This window comes from Manduca sexta, chromosome 17 (assembly GCF_014839805.1).
Source record: "Manduca sexta isolate Smith_Timp_Sample1 chromosome 17, JHU_Msex_v1.0, whole genome shotgun sequence".
NCBI classification, from domain to species: domain Eukaryota; kingdom Metazoa; phylum Arthropoda; class Insecta; order Lepidoptera; family Sphingidae; genus Manduca; species Manduca sexta.
Window position 1 is genome coordinate 6,486,818 of NC_051131.1, and position 23,784 is coordinate 6,510,601.

General features: G+C 34.3%; 3 protein-coding genes across 3 annotated transcripts; 1 reads left to right on the forward strand and 2 right to left on the reverse strand.

The window, feature by feature from the left end:
* Positions 1-2,177: 2,177 nt before the first annotated feature.
* On the forward strand, positions 2,178-4,227 carry LOC115454326 (A-kinase anchor protein 10, mitochondrial). The gene is made up of 3 exons (XM_030183069.2): positions 2,178-2,393; positions 2,470-2,571; positions 2,650-4,227. Exons 1-3 carry the CDS (start codon positions 2,369-2,371, stop codon positions 4,149-4,151), a joined length of 1,629 nt encoding a protein of 542 aa, XP_030038929.1. The 5' UTR covers positions 2,178-2,368; the 3' UTR covers positions 4,152-4,227.
* A 1,876-nt stretch (positions 4,228-6,103) lies between these two features.
* LOC115454335 (G-protein coupled receptor 143) lies at positions 6,104-11,680 on the reverse strand. The gene is made up of 7 exons (XM_030183080.2): positions 11,330-11,680; positions 10,970-11,069; positions 8,085-8,179; positions 7,827-8,005; positions 6,857-7,016; positions 6,475-6,642; positions 6,104-6,391 (listed from the first exon to the last, which is right to left on the reverse strand). Exons 1-7 carry the CDS (start codon positions 11,480-11,482, stop codon positions 6,182-6,184), a joined length of 1,065 nt encoding a protein of 354 aa, XP_030038940.1. The 5' UTR covers positions 11,483-11,680; the 3' UTR covers positions 6,104-6,181.
* Positions 11,681-22,023: 10,343 nt separating this feature from the next.
* LOC115454452 (PE-PGRS family protein PE_PGRS18-like) lies at positions 22,024-23,739 on the reverse strand. Its single transcript, XM_030183187.2, has one exon. The coding sequence runs from the start codon at positions 23,571-23,573 to the stop codon at positions 22,041-22,043; it is 1,533 nt and encodes a 510-aa protein (XP_030039047.1). The 5' UTR covers positions 23,574-23,739; the 3' UTR covers positions 22,024-22,040.
* Positions 23,740-23,784: the final 45 nt, after the last annotated feature.

The window sequence follows — 23,784 nt, forward strand, 5'->3', positions numbered from 1 at the left end:
TTTTAAATATAGATATTGTCCCACAAACGCCCCTTGTTGGGGAATTAATAATTATAATTTTCTACAGAACGCACCCATTAAGTAATAAAATTTCATTTGAAGCCATAACTACTATCTGCTATAAAAAAGCTCAGCGGAAGGTATTTCGGACACTAATTTACAAATTAAATTTTTAGGAAGTGATGAAAATACAAATATTAAACATGTTATTTTGGGCGAGCTAAATTTCAATACTTATCCCTAAACTTAACTGCAGATCAAGTTGCATTGATAGTAAGGTATACCGTCCGTACGCGCCGGCAAAGATCCAAGGTAGGGAACGTTTCTCATCGCTTCATAGAATCCAAAGTTCCTTCCATAACATCCAGAGTTCTTCATCCGTGGATATCTTTCCGGGTTCCACTTTTTATTTCAAAAGACAAATGATGCAATCATTCCTATCTGAAACTTTGTGACTGAAGCTGGATGTGTCGTATGTGTTTTAAGTAGTTTTTTTTATATTCTTTTTATTGTAGATCTCAGTATTTTTTCAATGGTTTCGTTGTTTATGTGTGTTATCCTTAATTGATTTTTTTATTTGGATTTAATTTTGTTCAAATTCTTTTAATTTTATAGTTGTTATTCTTATACAAATGCTGTTTCACACCTGTGATTAGTGAGTAGACTCATCCATATAGGTTGTAATTTAAATTAAGCATGTCCATTAACTGTTGGTGTGTCATTTAATAAATAAATAATAGCGTTTTGTATTTCAATTATGTATTTTAATTTCAAGTTATTCAAATACTGTCCCGCCCTAGCGATATTCCAAAATGTACTTATATACTTACTTTTGGAAATCGGGAGATTACCGATTTTCTAAAGAGAATATATAAGGTCCCACGAAGCAAGATGTATAATCCATCCATACATACATATAGGAATCTATACACGCCACGATCATGACTTATTAACGTCTATTTTAATTAGCTCTTGCCCGCGGCTCCGAAGGCTCAAAAGTAATACATTTTCCCCGTTTTTGCAACATTTTCATTACTGCTCCGGTCCTATTGGTCATAGCGTGATGATATATAGCCTTATAGCCTTCCACGATGAAAGGGCTATGTAACACTAAATTTTTTTTCAGTCGAACAAGTAGTTTCTGAGATTAGCGCGTTCAAACTAACGAACTATTCAGCTTTAGGTATCTAAATAATAGTGCTTATAGATAACACACAACAAAAAGTCTAACGCCACATAAGAATAGTAGGTAGTAACTAGTAGGCGCCCGGTATCGGTACATGATACCAGCAAAAAAATGAGATGCTGGAAATTCAAGGATAGAAAATCTCGTAAATGTTGAAAACGAACTGCGGATCCCTAAAATTTTATTAAGCTGGTATGTTTCTATTTTCTACTAAGCGTTGCTCGTGGCTTCGCCTGTGTAAAAGCCTTTCCCGCTACAATAATCCGTAAATCACTAGCGATTCATGGCGCCAATTTGGTCTATCTTTTTGCAAATTTTATACATATCATTCATATAATATTTATAAAAAGTTAGTACAGTCAGTGCTTTTTGTTTATTAGCATTGTTACAAAAGTAATAAGCGACCATTTTTTTTCATTTATTACAAGCACAATTTTTTAATAACATAAAATTACTTACCTACATATTATAGAGATCAAATTTTAAAATTTGTAAGCACATCTAATGCACACACATTTTATACACCAAAAAAGCACATGAGGAACTATGCTCTACCGTAGGTAACTATCCTCTGTGTTAGGTATAATAATAAGTATATTTTTTTGCTCATTTTCATTTACCGGCACAGCTCTATTTAAAAAGTGGATCATCTATACACCAACTTATGTTAAAATTCTCTTTTCACCAACTGATGCTCCACTTTTTAGCTCATAGATAGGGTAACTACCCTACCTATAAGCAAATGATCTCAGTCCTACCTATTACTAACATCTTCATGATTTTTCATATCTGTGCATTAAATAATTTTAAAATAATACAGATTTCTAAAAAAAAGTTTTGATTGCTTTATAAAACATAAACGTGATTGGCCGTCTTCGTGGGGATCCCCGTTGCTTTAAATCGTAATTTTGTATCATACTTCTGTAGTTAAAATATTTGTGTAATTTTACTTTATAACCTGGCAGTATGACCTATAACTTTAGCCACAAGTGTCAAATATGACATTTCATTGACGTTTCATTGTAAACGTAAACGCAACAAAATACATAAACAATTCTTAAAAATTGTTATTATTGTTTACGATTATGACGATTAAAGGTCAATGCGGTAATTTTGCATAGGCGACCTTTTACTTTGCACATTTGATATTTTCCTAACGCTAAATTTGCAAATTATAAAGAAATGATTAAGTTTTGGAAAAGTGCAGGTAAACTTTAGTCATAATTTGTTTTCATTCAACTACTACGAGTATTATGCATTACTAAATTGGTAATTATTTTCAGCAAAGGGCAAATCAGGTTGTCCTGTGCGCCCTCCAGAATTAAATCCTCCTGTCAATACAGAAATAAGAAGTCTGGATGCACAATCAGTGGATGAAAATGGAGGTTTGTAATTTTGTCAATACGACTGTGATATCATCTAGGCCTAGATATTTTTTTTTATTTAATTCATTATTCTTTCAGAGACATTGAATATGTTTGAGAAGAAATCTAAATTGTCTTTAAGTTTACATGACATACTTGTTGGAAAAAAGGCATTGAAATATTTTATCCAATTCATGCAGACCATTGGACAACAATTACTTGTCAGAGCTTGGCAAGACATGGAGAACTTCGAAACATTAGTAAAAAACAGTGGCACAAATAATGATATTAACAACCATTCACAATTAAACAGGACTCAGAGCTTTGATTTACACTGTAAATGTAAACCAGACAAACAAAACAATAGGGTCACAACCCAGAGTTTAAACTTGACACTAAATACTAATATGTATAATATAGATAATGCAAATAAGATAGTGGAATGTTCAACAAGTTCATGTGAAAATTTAGTTGATTGTGTAAACTCACAGGCTTACAGGTCTTGTGAAAATGTTAACAGAAGTGATTTATCAGAAGAATCAGTGAAATTATTTAAAAAATATGTTGCATTAGAAGCACCATGTCAGCTTGACTTACCAGATAGCATAAGGAAATTAGTTATATCAAATATATGTAATCCTGAGGGTCTGATTAGAGAAGATTGTTTTAAACCTGTTCAAGAAAAATTATATAGCCATATTCAGGATAATTATTTTAATGACTTTGTAGGCAGTCCTCTCTATATTCAAGCACAAATTGACATACTAACCAGTGGATCTCTAAATCTCAAAGATATTTTATATAATGAGACAATACTGTTTTACTTTACTGAATATTTGGAGCAAGAATCTTGTAGAGTATTGTTGGAGTTTCTAATGGCTGTTATACATTTTAGAGATAATTCAATTAATGATAATGCATTAAATCCTGACCAAATGCAGGCGGATGCTATTGTTATTTATGATAAGTATTTTTCCCTTCAAGCAACAAGTCCTATTAGTTTTCCAGCGGAGACTAGACTTCAAATAGAAAGTGAGATATGTAGAGAAGGGGGACCTCTTAATACATGTTTTGATATACCATTCCAATTTATCTTTAAAACATTAACACAATACGTTAAAACATTTCTAGAATCTGAGTTATACTATAAGTATCTCTCAGAAATGATTCATTCAGTTGACCAAAGATGGTCTACAAATCAAAGGTCACAATCAGATTGTAGTAGTGAATATAGCATTAGCACACAAAATACACTACTTGCAATGGGTGATCCTGTGTTTAGAAAAAAGAAAAGAAATCACTCTGTACCTGACATGACAATAGACTCTAATCAGCTTTATAATGCGGACTCATTGTGGCAAAGGCAAAGACACGATGGATTGAGCCTGGGACGAGTGAATAGCCTTGGAAGGTTTGAGTCTAAACTGGAGCCAGACCCAGACAGAAAGGAATCTATATTCAAAAAGATGGTAAGTCGCTTTGTGCCAACTAACACATCAAAAGTAGAGGAAGAAATGGCTTGGCAAGTTGCACATATGATAGTGAAAGATGTGACAGATTTAACCATGGCCCCACCGGACAATGACCATGATGATTTATAAATTAAGTTAATAGCTTAACAGATATACACATATATTTTGTAAATTAACCTATAGTTTAAATACAAGTTGAAAATAAGTTGAGTACTTTGCTTTAACCCATCTTCCTGGAGTGTGTTAAGTAAGTAAATCTCTACATAGAAGAGAACTGTAAACTTGTAGCTAAGGTTGCTTAGGTTGGTGACCTGAAAATTGGAAGTTGTTCCAGAATTATAGTCTTAATCAAGACATGTAAACGTATTTATTGATCGACTTCAAAAAAGAAGGAGGTTCTATATTTGACTATATGTCATTTTTTTAGATTCTGTACCTCTAAAAGATCTTTCATAGAATCACTTTTATGTTTATGTACCAGTTTGTATATCAAGACCCTTTATCGCAGGAACCCATAGAGGTTTAGAGTTGAAAATATAAAGTCTCTGTCAGCTGTGAAAAAAGAAACTTATAAGTCAACGCGGTCAACAGATATGTGTTGCATCTAAGTGTTGCATAATATATTTTATATCCGCCCGGTTAGCGACCACCGCACACAAGCTGTTAATACCCGCCTTAATGGCCGACATAAGTGTATCGCGTTCCGGAATCAGCGTGTGTATATTCGGTTTTTACAGGCCGGCATCATTGTTTCGACGGCCAAGGGGTAATCATCTCTCGTCAGGCGACAGTCTATCGGACCCCACTCCACTTATCATCGGGTGCAGTGGGGCCACTAATAGTGGCCCCACTGCACCCTATAGATTTTTCATATGGGCATGGCATAGTGGCCCACTATGCCATGCCCATATGAAAAATCTATAGGGTACTTCCCGCTGAGCTTGAATCATGAAATTTAGCAAGGAACAATGTCTAACAGCAAATGGAAAGGAAAACCTACAATCGTTAATATAAATTTAATAATAAGCAAATAAGGTAGTTTGTACGGAACCGGTCTGTGCGCGAGTCCTACTCGCACTTGTCCAGTTTTTTTTTTATTTATTTTCACCAATTTCCCCGTAAATTGTGAATGATTTTAAAAAAACTTTTTGCGTTGAAGTAAGTACGTAAGTATAGTTTCGAATTGGTTGCATTTTAATTTCATTTGTATTTGTACTATTATAGTTTTGATTGGTATGGGACTCGAATCTCAAAATCTTAAAATTCGAAATCGCGGAAGGGCACTCCTCAAAATCCTACAGGCTTGAAATATTTATTTGTATTGTATTCTATAAACCCATTATTTCTGATCAAAAAGCAAAGAATAAAAACTTTTAACATAAGTAGGTGCCTATGTACCAACGTGAATAAAACCGCCTTCAAAAACCATAAAAAAAATAATAAGGCTAATATTATAGGAAAATTATACGGCCTTTAAATATAAAATGAAATCCGTAATTTAATTTTGATGGTGATGCCTAATGTAAATTGCTACCAAAGCAATTAATAAATTGCTACCAATGAAACTACTGAAATTAAAGGAAAAGCAAACAAATTTTATATGTTTAAGATATGTCATGTTATTTTTGTGTCGGGAGGTGGTCGGATTATTAAAATTCTTCTTGTTGTTTAATACAAGACACATGATATTCGGTAGTCTAAGTGACATGAAGAAATTTAATTAACAGATAGCAGACATGTAAACATGTTGTTGCCATAAATTGTAGCATTACTTATGTTTAAAAAATACATACATAAACGTTATTAATTCAGCGATGAATTCAAAAACCTTGTGGGCATTCTATTAAAATAATCTTATTGAAAAATAGACGATATGAATACGAATTTGAGTTTCATAAAACTAAACTAGTTACTTTTAGGTCATAAACCGCCAAAGTAATAAAACAAACACAATACATAATAGTTAGGGTTCCTGTAGGTTCCTCATAGAAATAGATTTACGGGACATGCTATGGATCCATTGATCCAGAGATTTGCCTTTGAAAACTACCAGGCAAAGTACTAAGAATAAATATAAAATATAATTGTATATAAGAATAATATATTTAATAAAAAAGGTACATTCAAAGGATACATTATAACATCGGGTAAATAAGTTATTACAAAGTTGCATAATTATTTATGCCAGTTGGTGTTGGTGATAGCTGCAGTCTTGGAGGCTCTGAACCTAACAAAGGTGATTGTTCATCATAAAAATGAAATTCTTTTTGATCTTCCTTGGTGTATGTAGTAATAAATCTATACCTTGTTGAATTCCATTTCCTATAAACTAAAGCATTAAGTAAAGCTTGCATAGGATTCATTAGGGCCTGAAACAAAAATAAAATGCATTTCCTACATGAAAAACTTGCACAAAAGTAAAAAAAAATATACTGGATTTTTCGATACTGACCATTATGTACCAAATGCTAATAATAACTTTTACTGGCATATTAAACCACATGGTCCATAACAATAAACCATTTATAAGATTTGGTAACCAGCACATGTAAAAAACCATGTTTATAAAGAAAAATTTCAGTCTTAATGCATCCACAACTCGCCTTTCCTTGCTTGTAAACTGGAAATACAAAATGGCAATATTATATGTACCTACATAAATAAAGTTTTTTTGACGTAACTTTGTACAGGTTACTGCCAAATACGTTAATTGTGGCGCATAGCTGTTATGGCCATACTAGGGCCTAAACCCTCTGAGAAGTAAAGGAGGCCGGTGCTCAGGAGCGGGACTGTATATAACTGAGCTGGTATTATCGCATTATCAAAATTGTTACCTGGGCGTGTGGTAGCGCAACTGCCATTTCTACATTTCTACTAGAAAGAACGTACATACAAGGATTTACTATCATGACAATCCCGATTGGCACATATGTAGCGCAGTAGTTTGGTAGAATTTTGTACAGAGCACTGGTAACCGATGGCAAGTTATGACACCTGAAATTTTAAATGATTTTTTGCATGTTACACATATTACGCACTCTTGACACAACTTGACTTTCACAATTTAGCTATTTTGACAATACATTTACATTTTTGTACACTACTATACATTAAAAAAGAATAGATAAATAGGTAGGTAGGTAGGAAGTATATTTATTATTATTTTAATTTTTTTACAATAAGTAATTATTAAAAACTGCGGGAAAGATATAAGTACCTACTTACATATCTATATAACAGTATTAGTACTTAATATACACAAAGAAACAACGTTTTGTTTTCTAATCACTAAGAAGGGAGGTGTACTAGGTACTTTAACAGCTGACTACAGATGAACCGATAGTCTTAATGCTTCTAAAAAAAGATTTGGTATTGCAATTTTATTACTGTATATTTTTTGTATAAAAATGGTATGTTACTTCCTATTATGCTTATCTTATGTCATTGTAATTTAATTTTATATAAATTAAATGAATTTTTATACATGCTTTCTGACCCTGAAATAAATAAATAAATTAAAATATCTTTAAACATTATAGACAGTCTACTACAAATATCGTATTCGTTATTCCCATGACTGTAGGAAGGTTAGGTCGGCAATTAAACGGCGACGCGTACTGGCGAATATGTCGTATAGATTACGTAAAGAAATAGAAAGTAAAAGATATGACATATTCGCGTAAACAATCACTAATCTTTAACATTATAGTAATTATTTCTCTGTGAATACAAATACTTAACTAAATTTACATTAGAAAGCTCTGATTATCTAATACTTAACACATAAATTATAAGAATACTAACGTAGCATTTGGAATGTATAATATTGAAAGACCAATGCCTGTGGTGGCTACTGGCAATACCCAGGCAAAAGAATGGTATAAAATCGGGTGGGAGTCCCGTCTTTTGATAGTGAGCCAAGTGTCTATTGCGTAAAACAAAGTCCACAACCAAGTTGCTGTGTAGAAGTATTGTGTCCAAGCCTAAAAGAATTCAACATTTTTGTAGATCTAGGAGATAAGATAACGACAAATTTACTGGTTCAATGCAATTGGAACTTACAGATATAATACTACAAAATAGGACACTGACGTCATCATCCGGCATAGGCATTATACTTTTATATCTTAACCATAATGATGAGCGTACCAAAACACCTGCAACAAATACATGATGTTAGGAAAATATAAACCTTGTTACAGTCAATGGCCACGTTACCCAAAGGCTCCCTAGGCCCCGGCTAGCGGCCCAGTCCAGTTACTAGCATACACATATAGAAAATGAAGTTGTATCTTTTTTTAAAGCATTTCGATTTCTCCCATGTACAAGATCTGAGAGTCAAAACGATTCTCAAGAGCAAAACGCCGTGGCTAAAAAGTGAATTAAACAATGAGGGTAACATATTTAAAGGACTAACAAATACACTTTTTTATTTAATTTACTCATGCGCTTTTATCTAAGTATATCTTTTTTTTTTTTTTTTTTTTTTTTTTTTTGTTGTCGCGGAGAAAGTGCCTTATGACTACCGCCCAGCCTTCATGGGGGGCGACTGAGCGGTTATGTTGGGGTCACCGTGCCTTACGGCCCGGCGTTGAGCCCCCCGGATTTGATCTTGACCTTCGGGTGACCGCCGGGCCGAGTCCCTAACCTATATACACGCACGGCATACCAACTAAAACTCCGCGGTGGCCGTCTTCGGCGCATTAGGGACGACTGTGGGCTTCCTCTGACTGAAATGTTTAAGTTTTCGTCCGCAGTCGTCCCTGCGCGGTGCCTGCCCTGTTGCGGCCCGTCTCCTATGGGGGCTCAGAAGCCCCCGCGTAACCAAGAGACGCTCTCGGCGTCAACGGCAGCATGAGGCCTACCTTCCACGCTGCCGTCCATCTCGGGGTCATCACAATGTGCGAGATGTGCACAACGTACACTAAGGGCGGACGGCCCCAGCCGCCCGCCGACGACCCCCCGATGGCCCCTATTAGTCGCCTTTTACGACAGGCAGGGGATACCGTGGTGGAATTCTCCAAACGCCCCCATTCCACAGGGCGGATCTTTACACCCCATCTGCCGAATTTCAAAAGTTTTAACTCACTGAATATTACTGGATTTTGGTAATTCTTTCTGTGTTACGTTGTATGTACCTGTGACATAATTTCTTGTTGAATACCCTTTATGACATAACATCTTTTGAAGAAAATAAACATAGATAAGCAAGGTACTGTATTAGGGGCCGTTCAAATATTACGTAACGCAATTTTTTACCCCAACGTAAACGCGCCGCGCGCGCACGCCGCAACGTTACCCTGTACGCCCCCCCCCCTCCAAAAGTTAAGTGACATTTTTTTTGCAATATTCACAATTATTTTACGCAAAATACCGGAAGATTACTAAATACTTCGGTTATTGTTTTAAAATAAACAAACCAATGTAACAAAACGCTTTGTACGAGACACCCCCCCCCCCCCCCCTATAACGCAATGTAACGTTTTACAAGACCCCCTACACCCAAATTGCGTTAATACTTGAACGGCCCCTTACTCGACATTGCATCATCATCAAAAAATTATAACACATAATATTCATGACAAGTCTTTGTAATATGCATAATATAGAAATTTAAAAGTAATAATAAATTAAATTACAGATTTATTTTCTTCAAAGCTTAAAATGTCAATGCAATAATTGATCAATGCCTTATGAAAATTCTTAGAGAAAAAGGATGTTAGAAAAAAAGGAAGGATTGTGGGTATAAGCATAAATATTTACATAATAATAATAGGAGCACAACTACTCAACTTAAATAAATATTTAAATGTCAATGTAATCTTATGAATAGAACAGGAAGTGAAACTGGCATAAATTAAAAACCAAATTTTAATCAACATTTAGGTCTTCATGAATCAAATGAGTTGTTTGTTTATGCAAAGTGGTATTTAGTTTACATTAGTGCTAAATACTTCGTTTATGAGAACAGTATAATAGGTGCAAAATCACTAACCACAATGTAGAGTGTTAACTCAGTAGAGTGGCTAGCCATAAAGGGACCTATATCTAAATTTATTGGGGGCTCTTCAGGGCAGTACAAACTTTTGGGCACCCACTTACCTTAATGTAAGTATAAGCCAACAGGGAGCCCAAAGCTTGTGGGCCCCATATCACTGATACAGCGGTAGCAATGCAAATGTGTTAAGTTGTGTACTGGCTATTATAAATAAAGTAACAACAAAAATATGTAATAATAAAGTACTGGCAAAACAGCACTTTTTATGAGTGTTAAATTCTGAGCTTCATACACAAGATATAAAGATAAGCTGGTGGATTGGATCACCACCTAATACTACTAAAATAGCAGATGTGAGATGCCTGGACAATTCTTCTAACATAATCTGTCATGGTAAAACCCATTAACTGTGATGCAGTTCCCCAAAACTATCAATTCCACTCTACAACATGACTACTTGTGTCCTTCTGACTGCCTCCATGGCATAGCTGTAATTGTGCATGGTACGCAAAATAATTGCAACTGGGTTTTTCTTCTTAAAAATTAATCAGTTGCTTGTTGGAGACAGGAAGTTAGTCAGTTTTTAGAGTCCATTACGGCATCAGATTGACCGTTTATGATATCACGGGATAGCATAAAAAGTTGCATCTTTGCCTATACTCCATTGGAGATAAAAAGTTGTAAGTGTGTGTGTATTGCAAAAAGGACTTAAATTCATTTATACAGGCTTCTTACCTGATAGCAATCCCCTCAATGTGATCCAGTCCCAACAAATCAAAATGATTCTCAAACTGAGATTTCCTTGGTTATGCGACCATTCATGCAGCTATTACATAAAGGAAGTAAAAAAAATTTAATGCAAAATGCAAATATTTACTTATTGACATTCTGAATCCCTATATTATGCTACAGAAAAACTTATCAAATGAAAACGAATAGTATACATTACCAGATGAAGCAAACAAATCTGCCACAGCTAACCACATAATGATATGACGGCCACGATTTGTAGTTGAGCCTCCGCCTTGATTAGTTAGATCTGGAAAAATCTAAAATAATTGGGCAGATTAGTTTATGCCACTCAATCTTAATATCAAAAATACAAGTAACTGGCATTTTAATAGATTATTGTTTTTATAAAAATGGAATACTAAAGATTAGTAAATAACACAAGAATAATTTTATTAATAACACACTTATGCATGATTTCACACTGCCGAAAAATAGGTAGAAGAAATTTTTCAATTAAGGTTTTTTTTTTATAAAGTACCATGTTGTATTCAAAATCATCAGATTAATTGGTAAATACCTGATATAATGCACCTAAAATTCCAACCGTAGAAGAAACTAAGCAGACTATGTTATAGGAATCTGTATTAAATTCATCCATTATTCTCACAGCCAAATCAGCCCTATTTCCAGTATGATGACAGCAAAACGTTTGAATTGTAGGATCAGACATATTTTTATTTTTGGACTGTGATTTAAACAAACTGTAATACTAAATATTTAATACTTCTAAGATGGACAGAATCGTGATTCTGCATTGAGATTGTTTTTATTTGCGTAGTATGTATAAGACGTACATATAGTTCTAAACGAAACGCTCATTGATTTTGTTTACATTTTATACTGACAATTATTGACGACAGGGTTACCGACTCCAAAAAAATAGCCCTAAAGTCACGATAAAATATCCCCAAATAGCCCTAAATGCAAATACAAAAACCTCAAGATAAGCCCTGTACTGTCAATGTTATTTTGTATGGTAGTGTATACCCAATGTGTTTGTTTAGAGTATACTTGAAATAAATTCCATGTTTTATTAAAATTTAAAGGCCGAAACCATGCCTATAGTTGTGAGGGTCAAAGAGAATTATAATACAGCGTCTCAGAACAATGACAAGCAATGTTCTGAGTAAACGTGGATAGTGAGTGAGGTGTGTTTGGAATTATTGGATTATGCTTTGTAGAAAAATTTGAACGTTTTGCGCTTTTAATCGTTTTTTGTTCAGTCAAATAGTAATATATGAAAACATTTTTATGGCTCTAAAAATAGCCCAAAAATTTTTTGGGCCCTGAAAAAAGCCCACTACACTTATTTTATTATTTTAGCCCTAAATTTAGGGCTAAAAGCCTTAAATTAGCAAGCCTGGGGGTCTAGACAAAAACCCTTTTCTGTTAGCGTTCACGCTTACGGAAAGTTCAAAATGTATGACAATGACATATGCTGAAGAGAAGTCACGTGACTGCTGCAAAAATTAGTAGACAAAAATTTTCAATTCGGCATTCGGAAAGAAACGTTAACGTTAGCGTGACTAATAAACAGTCCATAGAGAAATGTAACATACAAATGGTAGACAAGTGTCATTTTTGACAACTGAAACTGCTATTTAGCGTCACCGATTCACGTTTTATTTATCAACAGTTGTAGACCTCACGCTACGGTATTCGTCAACTGGAAAATTAGTGAAATATTCTTTTTTTACATCATTATGCATAGTTTAAAACTATTATGGGCCGCTAATAACGAAATATCATTGTCAGAGACGAACAAGAATATATCGCTGCGAAATGGAGAAAATTGTAATTTTACAGGAATTGGAATTTAACAATCGTTTTCGATTAAGTAAATAATGTTTTCGTCTGATTGAAGACGTCTATGTGATGATCTTCCATACATAATAATAATAAAAAGAAAGTTCTCATTTGAAAAAGTATTATAATACCTGTGCATAAATGCTTTATAAGAAAGCATTACAAAACAACAACAAAAAATACCATTTCCACCTACAGAGTGTAACAATTTTATTATGCTTATATTTTCAATTTATTTATTATTATTTTATTATTTATATTTAGGTATACAACAATATTCATAAAAGTACAGCTTTATACCACAAAACCACATTTTGCATAGCTTGTATATAGGTACTCGAGATTCCAAATCTGGCAATCTCGCGCCGAAAATGCAAATTACAAAGATGGACGATTGCATTTGACAATCTCTCACGCTATACCATAGACTAACTAATAGAATTCGGCGCGACTAAGCGTGTAAACGTGCGGAATGGGCGGCTAGCGTACAATGTGTACTTTGTCTACCGATTTAGTTACGTTGACGTTTAAGCGTTAGCGTTTTACGATTAGGCATTAGCGAGTACGGTTAACGTCACGCTTGGCTTTTGTCTAGGCCCCCTGATTGACGATATTGTCACGTAAAAATTTTTTTTTTTAGATTCCATATGTAAGGCGCAAAAGTATAAAAACCATACTTCCACATCATACATAAGCTTTAAAAAACATAGAAAAAAGTTCTTATATGTATGAAACGCAGTTTCGCAAAAAATGTTGGATAAGTCAATTAGCCTTTCAACCGTCAAAATATAGTCTGTCGATTAAATGTGTTTACATGGCACTTTTTAGTATATTTTTGAAATCGGATACTGGCAACACTCCTATCTGTAGTACTCAGAACAATGACAAGCATAGAAGGAATCTAAATTACCCTCATATACTTATCCTATTTTTTCAAATAGGCCAAAACCGTCGAAAAGAACGAGACAAATATTATGTTGCTAAGGTCGGCTTGCGTACACTTTAAAATAATCAAATGGTTACCTTTGGTCATCTTTATGATGCCGAATTAAAAAGCAAATTAAATGTCAAATAAACCGCGCCTTGCCAGAGAGAGAAAAAAAAATGTCAAATGTTCCCTCAGAACAAGAACAAGCATAGAAGGAATCTAAATTATCCTCATATACTTATCCTATTTTTTCAAATAGACCAAAACCGTCGAAAAGAACGAGACAAATATTATGTTGCTAAGGTCGGCTTGCATACACTTTAAAATAATCAAATGGTTACCTTTGGTCATCTTTATGATTCCGAATTAAAAAGCAAATAAAATATCTAATGTTCCAACTTGCCAATCTCAAAACAATGTCAAAAACGCGCCTACACAATTTAGTTACGTTATACTTCAGCGCGTGCTTTTCAAAAGTGGCTACATGTTGTATAATATTTTTGTTGTTAATTTTAATAAATACACAGTTCCGTTTAAGTAAAATATAGCCCTAGGAACAAGCAATGGCCTGCGTTATTGTGGGGTGTAAATCTAATTCTTCTCGTAAAGAAAATGAAACTGAAATGATCAGCTTCCATCGGTGAGTAAACAAAAAACCTAATATATTTGCATAAACCCTGTACATAAGTGCAAAAAGTGTTATTAATTATACTTTATTATGCCATTGTCATATTATAATCTGCTGTTGGCCATTCGATCCAGTCATTATTAAGTATTTTTCATTTTTACCAATTTACGTAGTCGTGTTCAATAGTGTTGTGCTGCATATTCTGTAGATAACATAAGTAGATGTTAGTATATTGTAGTTTACTATTTTGCATAAATTGCCTTTTACTTTCAATATACGGTGGTGTAGTGGTAAAAGCCACTTAGAAACCGTGCGCGAAGGCTGGGGTCGAGGAAACTATCTGATTTTCATAGTGTGTTTCACACAATGTGTTTCATTGCAGATTCCCCACAGATGATGCTATGAGGCAAAAATGGATCGTTGCCATAGCTCGTCCCAATTGGCATTGGAAAAAACAGCACCGTGTTTGCTCTAAGCATTTCGACAAAGTTTTATTAACATTGAAATAAGTTATCAAACATTTGTGACATGAATGATACCGCTGTGTTTTAATTTTACTGTCCCATTTTAGTAGCTTCTCTCAAATCACACCTCTTGGGTATCTTTTAATCCTTAAGAAAGTCAAAAAGAACAGAAGGCGTACTGGCTTTCTCCTAGACGAAATTCCGGCCGATTTCTTGTTTGTTACTTACAGCGGTTTTCATTCCTTCCGAAATTTCTAACATTTTCTTTATTTAATAATCTAAATGCTAAACCATTTTTGTGTGAATGACGTTTCGGAAGGCATGAAAACTGCTGTAAATAGCAAATGAAAATTGGACAAAATTTAGTTCGAAGAAAGGCGGTAGTTTTATAGTTTATTGTAATTTAACAGCTTTTCAACCAAATGAATGAATGAATGAATACCAAATCAGGGTTTTGATATCTTTTTTTAGCCTTTACCTAAAATAGCAATTTGCAACGGTTTGTAGTTGACTGACCGAAAAGTGTTTATTTTAGCAGGTCATTATATATATTGTACTAGCTTTTGCCCGCGGCTCCGCCCGCGTTATAAAGTTTTTCGGGCTAAAGTTTTCCGTTATAAAAATCACGCTATATGTTTTCCCGGGAGCCTATAATCTTCCCAGGGTCTCAAACTGTCTCCATACAAAATTTCATCTAAATACGTTGGGTAGTTTTTGAATTTAACACGTTCAGGCAGACAGATGCAGCGGGGGACTTTGTTTTATAATATATTTTTGTAGAACTTTTTAAGAGGAACAATCCCGTCATACATCATAGTTGCATAACTTTAACCATTTACGTAGCGCACGCAACGGAAGCTCTCAAAACTAATAAATTTTCCCCGTTTTTGCAACATGTTTCATTACTGCTCCGCTCCTAATGGTCATAGCGTGATGATATATAGCCTATAGCCCTTCAGGAACAAAGGGCTATCCAACGAAAAATATTATTTCTGTTCGAACCGATAGTTCCTGAGATTAGCCATTACTGCTCCGCTCCTATTGGTCATAGCGTGATGATATATAGCCTATAGCACTCCACAAATAAAGGGCTATTTAACACAAAAATATTTTTTCAATTCGAACCGGTAGTTCTTGAGATAAGCCATTACTGCTCCGCTCCTATTGGTTATAGCGTGATGATATATAGCCTATAGCACTCTACAAATAAAGGGCTACTAAACACAAAAATATTTTTTCAATTCGAACTGGTAGTTCCTGAGATAAGCCATTGCTGCTCCGCTCCTATTGGTTATAGCGTGATGATATATAGCCTATGGCACTCCACGAACAGAGGGCTATCCAACACAAAAAGATTTTTTTAGTTCGAACCGGTAGTTCCTGAGATAAGTCATTACTGCTCGGCTCCTATTGGTTATAGCGTGATGATATATAGCCTATAGCACTCCACGAACAAAGGGCTATCCAACACAAAAAGAATTTTTCAGTTTGAGCCGGTAGTTCCTGACATTAGCGCGTTCAAACAAACAAACAAACAAACTCTTCAGCTTTATATAATAGTATAGAAGTATAGATACTTGTCATTGTTCTGAGATACAAGTAACATTATGACATTTGAGTGTACTCTGTCTTAGACAGCAAGAATTTTTTTTTGTGTTGCGATCCCTTCTGACGTCTTATCGATATCGATAGATGCTTTGTCTATCGGCTATTGTAAATTCACAGACCTGCTAAAATAAACCCTTTTGGGTCAGTCAACTACAAACCGTTGCAAAATCCTATTTTAGATAAAGGTTAAAAAAAGATATCAAAACCCTAATTTGGTATTCAAATACCAAATGAGGTCTGGGTAAAAAAAGCACTCGTTAAGAAGCTGTTAAATTACAATAAACTATAGAACTACCGGATTTCTTCGAGCTAAATTTTATCCAATTTTCGTTTGCTATTTACAGCGGTTTTCATGCCTTCCGAAACGTCATTCACACAAAAATGGTTTAGCATTTAGATTATTAAATAAAGAAAATGTTAGAAATTTCGGAAGGAATGAAAACCGCTGTAAGTAACAAACAAGAAATCGGCCGGAATTTCGTCTAGGAGAAAGCCAGTACGCCTTCTGTTCTTTTCTGACTTTCTTAAGGATTAAAAGATACCCAAGAGGTGTGATTTGAGAGAAGCTACTAAAATGGGACAGTAAAATTAAAACACAGCGGTATCATTCATGTCACAAATGTTTGATAACTTATTTCAATGTTAATAAAACTTTGTCGAAATGCTTAGAGCAAACACGGTGCTGTTTTTTCCAATGCCAATTGAGACGAGCTATGGCAACGATCCATTTTTGCCTCATAGCATCATCTGTGGGGAATCTGCAATGAAACACACTATGAAAATCAGATAGTTTCCTCGACCCCAGCCTTCGCGAAAGGTTTCTAAGTGGCTTTTACCACTACACCACCGTATATTGAAAGTAAAAGGCAATTTATGCAAAATAGTAAACTACAATATACTAACATCTACTTATGTTATCTACAGAATATGCAGCACAACACTATTGAACACGACTACGTAAATTGGTAAAAATGAAAAATACTTAATAATGACTGGGTCGAATGGCCAACAGCAGATTATAATATGACTACAGCATAATAAAGTATAATTAATAACACTTTTTGCACTTATGCACAGGGTTTAAGCAAATATATTAGGTTTTTTGTTTACTCACCGATGGAAGCTGATTATTACAGTTTCATTTTCTTTACGAGAAGAATTAGATTTACACCCCACAATAACGCAGGCCATTGCTTGTTCCTAGGGCTATATTTTACTTAAACGGAACTGTGTATTTATTAAAATTAACAACAAAAATATTATACAACATGTAGCCACTTTTGAAAAGCACGCGCTGAAGTATAACGTAACTAAATTGTGTGGGCGCGTTTTTGACATTGTTTTGAGATTGGCAAGTTGGAACATTTGATATTTTATTTGCTTTTTAATTCGGCATCATAAAGACGACCAAAGGTAACAATTTGATAATTTTAAAGTGTACGCAATCCGACCTTAGCAACATAATATTTGTCTCGTTCTTTTCAACGGTTTTGGCCTATTTGAAAAAATAGGATAAGTATATGAGGGTAATTTAGATTCCTTCTATGCTTGTTCTTGTTCTGAGCTGTAGTACTCATGAGACTCAGATTGTACTCTGTTCTAGTTTATTTGTCTATGCTCTGTAGTACATGCAAGAATGTGTCGCCGCCACGACTGTTTTATAGTTCAACTAAAAGATTTTGATACTTATACTTTTTTATATTTCTATAATATTGTATATACACGGTAATTTTGACATTGCGTTACTAAATGAAACCACATACTCGTCTTTACCTTTACTGACGTTGTGTCAAAAATCATTCATTAATTATTCATATTTTCGCGAAAACCCCTAGTTTTAGTTTTCTGATTTTTTTATTATTTTGTAGTTTAATGCGAATATAGCGTGTGCGTGGGTGTATTCCTGAATGAAAGTACAATGTTGCCGCTGCAACGAATTCTCTTAGATTAGTAGTAATGGCTTAATGGCGCATAAAATTAAAATTACTTTTGAATCAATATTTATTTTGTTCGAAACTTACACTTTTTTATTTTACATCTAGGGCTCAAAAAACTTACTGTAAAGTGTTATTTCTAAGTAGATAAGTATGTGGTTTCATTTAGTAACGCGATGTCAAAATGACCCAGTATAATATGTATAATGTATATATATTTTAGGTATGTCTCGTATAACAAGAATAAAAAGAAAGGACAGATAAATTTTCACAGTTTATGGCATGATTTCCAAATATGAAATATAAATAATCTTCAGATAAAGTATTAAGATTTGTCAGTGAACTATACACCTCCGCTATAGGTACACTGAACACTTGACGGTGTTGCCAAGAGTGTTTTTGAAAGTCATTATTATTCTCGTATGTTAACACATATCATCGACAAACTATAAAAAGAACGCGCCTTATATTATCTTCCCTTTTCGCCAAGGTATAAAGAGCAAATCGACAATTCTTAAGTATGTAGGGTCAAGTCGAAAAACTCATTTTAACGCGCAAATCCGTATAATAAAATAATTTAGTAATTTACTACAAATTCAAAACATAATCAACCACAGTGATTCTGGAGATTTTATCTCGTAGGTATATTCGGAGTATACTTACATCGGGTATTTAGTATTTACACAAAAATTCGATGTTGCATTCGATAGTTAGTCACTTTTCAATTGTTGTGGATTACTTAATTAAAAAGTCAAGTTAATGTTTTTTTGCACTTACGTCATTGTATTTCTAGAGATGCGACATGTTTTGAACGCTTTTTACTGTATTTCTCAGCAAGTTACTCTTCCCTGCGCTAATAATACTCAAGATACCCCAAAATAAAATAGGGAGATTAACTTTCAAGAACTAGTCCAGAAAATATATATTGTTAACGCCCCTTCAAGATAAACATGACCCCGTGCTTATAAATTATTTTATTGTAAATTCTGGAGGACAAATCTGAGACACAACTGGTGATGAGATTTAAGTTGTTGTATGACTTCCTTCCAAAAAAATTTGATATCATGAATTCCTATTCACTTGACCTGTTTAAGCGATACAGCATACAACGCTTAGCTCATTGGTAGAAATGAGTCGACTGGTTTCAAAAACAGCATTCTGTAAAATTTTATATCAAGGTAAGCAATCTGTAAAATTAAAATTCATTTTGTGACTCTTGCAGAATAAATTATGCTAAAATAGTTTACTAGATGTATTATTTATCTAAGATGCTATATAAATTAGTATTTTTAATGACAAGGATACTATAAAGAAAATAGAATGTTTTTTTTAATTACCAAAATTAATTTAAAAAGTCAGATTGCCAGTTTTGAAACTAGTCGCCTCAAATATAGGTAATAAAAGCTAAGGAACCTTCTGTGAAACATGCATTTTATTCGATTTACCCTACAGTTCATGTCACTTTGTCCACCTAACTGTATTGCTATAACCAAATTTATAATTGAGTATTTTTATATTTTTCTACTTCCTTAATTAGATAACGTAGTTGGGCCGGCCTTTAGTTCAATATGCAGTGATATAAGAGTATAAGACTTGTTAATATATTGTACACCTCGATTTTATAGTCGTTTTGGAACCAAAAATTTTAATAATAGAGTTTTAAAATTATACCAATGCAATAAATACAAATATTTTTTTATAAACATTAAAATTAATGTTTACAAATAATAATTGAGAAATGAGATTCCCTGGTAATGCAACTAAATCTCACTTACTACTACGGTCACTAAGATCGGTGCCGTTCATAACTATGAAAGCTGGTCGCGACGTTACTATCATTATCAAACTCGAAACAGTGAAAAATATTATCAAAAACGTTTTTTTTAAATTACCAAGAGTACAATTAATTCACTATTTTTTTTTTGGTCTTACAAATTGTTCCAAATAAACGCCTATAAAATCACAGTGTACGAGTATATTGTATCATGTATGTATGTACAAGCTAACTATTGTATCGTGTGTTGGTGCGAACAATAACCACTGGAATACAATACGATTGTTTAAGTTTACCACAAGTAAATTTTAATAATATCTGCATATAAATATTAAATAATCCCGTCAAAAATCTTTCAAGACATTCTCAACAGTAAAATGTTATGGGCAAATAAAAGAAACCCGCCCGTAAATACTTAGTACCTCTGCTTCAACATTTTCGCAAGAAACTAATATTCTGCTTATCATCATAAAAATAATTTTGCTTGGTTTTTATTATTCTAGATTAAACTCGACCACATATTTGGGTATGTGGTCTTTACAGAGAACAGCTTTACAATCTCCAACACTTAAGTACTGAATTTTTTCATGCAGTTTAGTTAAGGCAATTATGACTACCTATAATTCTGAATTTCATCCGAGCTATAATAATTACTTATAACCAATCTATTTTCATCGAATATACACGTCCTAATTCGTTGATGCAGTAGATATTCTAATATAAGTTCAGTTCTTAATCCCTAATATTTTTGAATGTTTGTAGATATTCGTGATCTCTAACTACCCTACATACTTTCCACCCTAAAAGTCTATCTCAAACTCTAGCTTTTATGGTCACAAGTATACTGTGCATGAACCTCTTCTCCTTTGGATTAAGTATTACTTCGCCGTTAGATATCAAACGTACCAAGCAAATCACTAAGGTAAAGAACACGATGACTCTAACTTGTAATGAAAAATATGTACAAATAATTAAGTAAATCAAGTATATAGAAAAGCTTTAAAATTTTCAAATATCCTTTTAATTATTCAATTTAACAGCGACATGGCTTGTTTTACACTATACTGTAACAGTCATTAAATCTAGGTAGTCATAATCATGAATAAAGCAACAAATTATAAGTAAGCCCTGACCCAGTTCTTTCATACTTCTTTATGCTTTATTTGTTTATTTTCTTAAATAGAAACAATATAAGGGGGAGGAAACACTTTACATACGTATACGTATACATTATTATAATATTACAGGTCATATTATGCATTAACTTTCCTAACACAGCCCACCAGTCAAGCTTTCGATATTTTTATAATTGGTGTTGTAATGCATTGAATGTTTTTTTTTACTTCTTTTATTATTTATTGTAATAGATTACATTCCGCCAAAGGTGCTCCTTATACATATTGCTACTAATTTTTTTTATAAGGATTAAAAAATTTGCTTTAATTTTAATACTAATTGAAAAGTAAGTACCTAGCTATTGTATGAAAAGCTGTTTTTTATTTCAATATCATAAATATTGTTTAAAGAGTAGTTATGTCCCACTTCAAATGATTTCCGATAACAATAAAGTAAAGCAGAATATGTAAGTATCTATAAGAAATATCCGGACTTCTTTTAAATGACAAAATGTTACAGTAAGATCATTTGATTTTGTGTCTTTTGGAGGACGGTAAGCAATTATTGTGGGGGCATTTTTAACGATTCGGGACAGAAGGCCATAATCACTAAATAGTATAAAACAAAGTCGCTTTCTCTGTCCCTATGTCCCTTTGTACGCTTAAATCTTTAAAACTACGCAACGGATTTTGATGCGGTTTTTTTTAATAGATAGTGTGATTCAAGAGGAAGTTTTATATATATAATAACATCCATTAAATAGTTGAGAAATACTGTTATTTTGTTATGTTATACCCGTGCGAAGCCAGAGCGGGCCGCTATGTTTTTATATACAACGTTCACAGTTTTTCTGTAGTGTATTTAGTATCAGCATTGCACCCGTGCGAAGCCGGGGCGGGTCGCTAGTTTTTTTATAAAACTAAAAATGGCATATATTTAAAATAAACTAGGGGTAACAATGTGGTTTCTTTTACGTTTCAAGCTTCGATGTTGTGGTCGAAGGTAACGGAATAACCGTCAAATTATGAGTAACGGAATAGCAAGGATTAATTGGATCTGGAATACCATCAGGTTGCAACTCACAACTAATGCTATTATTTTTATTCCCCTCACTGCCTGATTCTGTACGTTTTACAGCTGTAGGTAGCCCAGAGATTATAACATCTTGCGCCGATTCCATTGTCAGATTAGCAGTTTCCGTCACATTATCTAGTATAGGTGGTTCAGTCACATTATTTTCTGCAGCTGTGTTCAGCAAAGTTGAACATGGAATAGTAGTCGTGTATTCTTTACCACTTTTTGTTACAACTCCTACAATACATTTAGTGTTATCTTTATTATCACCATTATTATCAAGATTTTTTACATCAGCATCTGGAGTAAAAGATGTAGCAATTGCGCAAGGTATCCCAAGCACTTCAGTTCCACTATCCGTACTTATTGTTAATGTGCAATTTACTAAGTCAGCCAATATTGGATCAAGAGCCGGCGCCGCTGTGTCGTTTGATGGTGCTACTGCAACGGGCTGACCTCTGTTGTCATATATAACCGTGTGGTGATGCTGACCAGTGCTACGGGCTAAATTCCAGAGAGCCAATCCGGTCAAAATAGTTCCAACTCCAGCTCCGGCTATCCCGATACCAGTAAGCGCACTACCCGTACGACTTACACCACTAAATCCTTTGCCTGCGTTTCCATAATTTCCAAAGTATCCAGGCATTTGAGGAGTATATGCTGGATTATATCCTCCGTGTCCACCAAAGCCTCCGTGTCCTCCAAAGCCTCCATTGTTAGTTCCAATATTATACGGTGGTGGAGGGCCTTGTGGATGATGATATTGATTCCCATAATTATTGGCTTGATATGATCCTCCATTATAAGCCGGATTATTACCTGAATATGGAGGAGGTGGTCCTCCAGCACCAGAGAGACCAGATCCTTGTTGGGGATAAGTACCTCCGTGTGGTTGGGGATATCCATTTCCTTGCGGTTGTGGATAATTATGTCGTTGACTTTGCACTTGTCCAGACACGCTTTGAGAAGGGTAACCGTTACCTGGATTTCCGGAAAGACCGTTTGTTGGCGGATACGAATGACTTGGTTGGCGGTTATTTAGTGTTTGTGATGGTTGCGAAGGCGAGTTTTGTGGAGCACTATTTTTCTGAACACTATCTTGATATTTTGGAGGCTGCCTTGGTTGATTACTGCCAGATAATCCAGTTTGACTCGAAGGGTATGAATGTTTTTGCCCAGAAGATGGTTTTTGTTGCCATGACGATAATGTTTGAGTCTTTTTCGCAGACTCTTGCCATCCAAATAATGTGGGTTTGGGTGCCGAAGGTTGTGGATATCCAAACGGTGTCGGTGCTGGTTGTGGTTTGTAACTCGTCTTTCTACTGGAACCTCGACTGGATCCGGAAGAACTGCGACTTCCAGAAATTTTCTTTGCTTCGACACATATTATTATTATCAACAGCAAAAATGCTGCTACACAAAGCTTCATGTTAATAGACGTTTTACATGTATATCAATACAGAACTATCTAATAGAAGATGCAAATGCGCAATATTAACTCTCTACAAGATAACTAACTTGTTGACGTGACTGCTCCGTTCCATGTATAATTCCAGAATGTAGAGTCGTGCGACAATTTGGTCGATTGCTGGCCGCCCACCCTACTGCGCAACACAATACCAGCTACACGTAAATACTTA

Excerpts from the sequence above, each read along its gene's own strand:
- LOC115454326 (XM_030183069.2), top strand. The coding sequence starts at position 2,369 with ATGATTAAGTTTTGGAAAAGTGCAG. Across the intron at positions 2,394-2,469 it reads TAAGTTTTGGAAAAGTGCAG|CAAAGGGCAAATCAGGTTGT; the intron begins GTAAACTTTAGT and ends AATTATTTTCAG. Across the intron at positions 2,572-2,649 it reads ATCAGTGGATGAAAATGGAG|AGACATTGAATATGTTTGAG; the intron begins GTTTGTAATTTT and ends TTATTCTTTCAG.
- LOC115454452 (XM_030183187.2), bottom strand. The coding sequence starts at position 23,573 with ATGAAGCTTTGTGTAGCAGCATTTTTGCTGTTGATAATAATAATATGT.
- LOC115454335 (XM_030183080.2), bottom strand. The coding sequence starts at position 11,482 with ATGTCTGATCCTACAATTCAAACGTTTTGCTGTCATCATACTGGAAAT. Across the intron at positions 7,017-7,826 it reads TTATACATTCCAAATGCTAC|GTGTCATAACTTGCCATCGG; the intron begins GTTAGTATTCTT and ends TTAAAATTTCAG. Across the intron at positions 6,643-6,856 it reads TTGCGCTACCACACGCCCAG|TTTACAAGCAAGGAAAGGCG; the intron begins GTAACAATTTTG and ends TTGTATTTCCAG.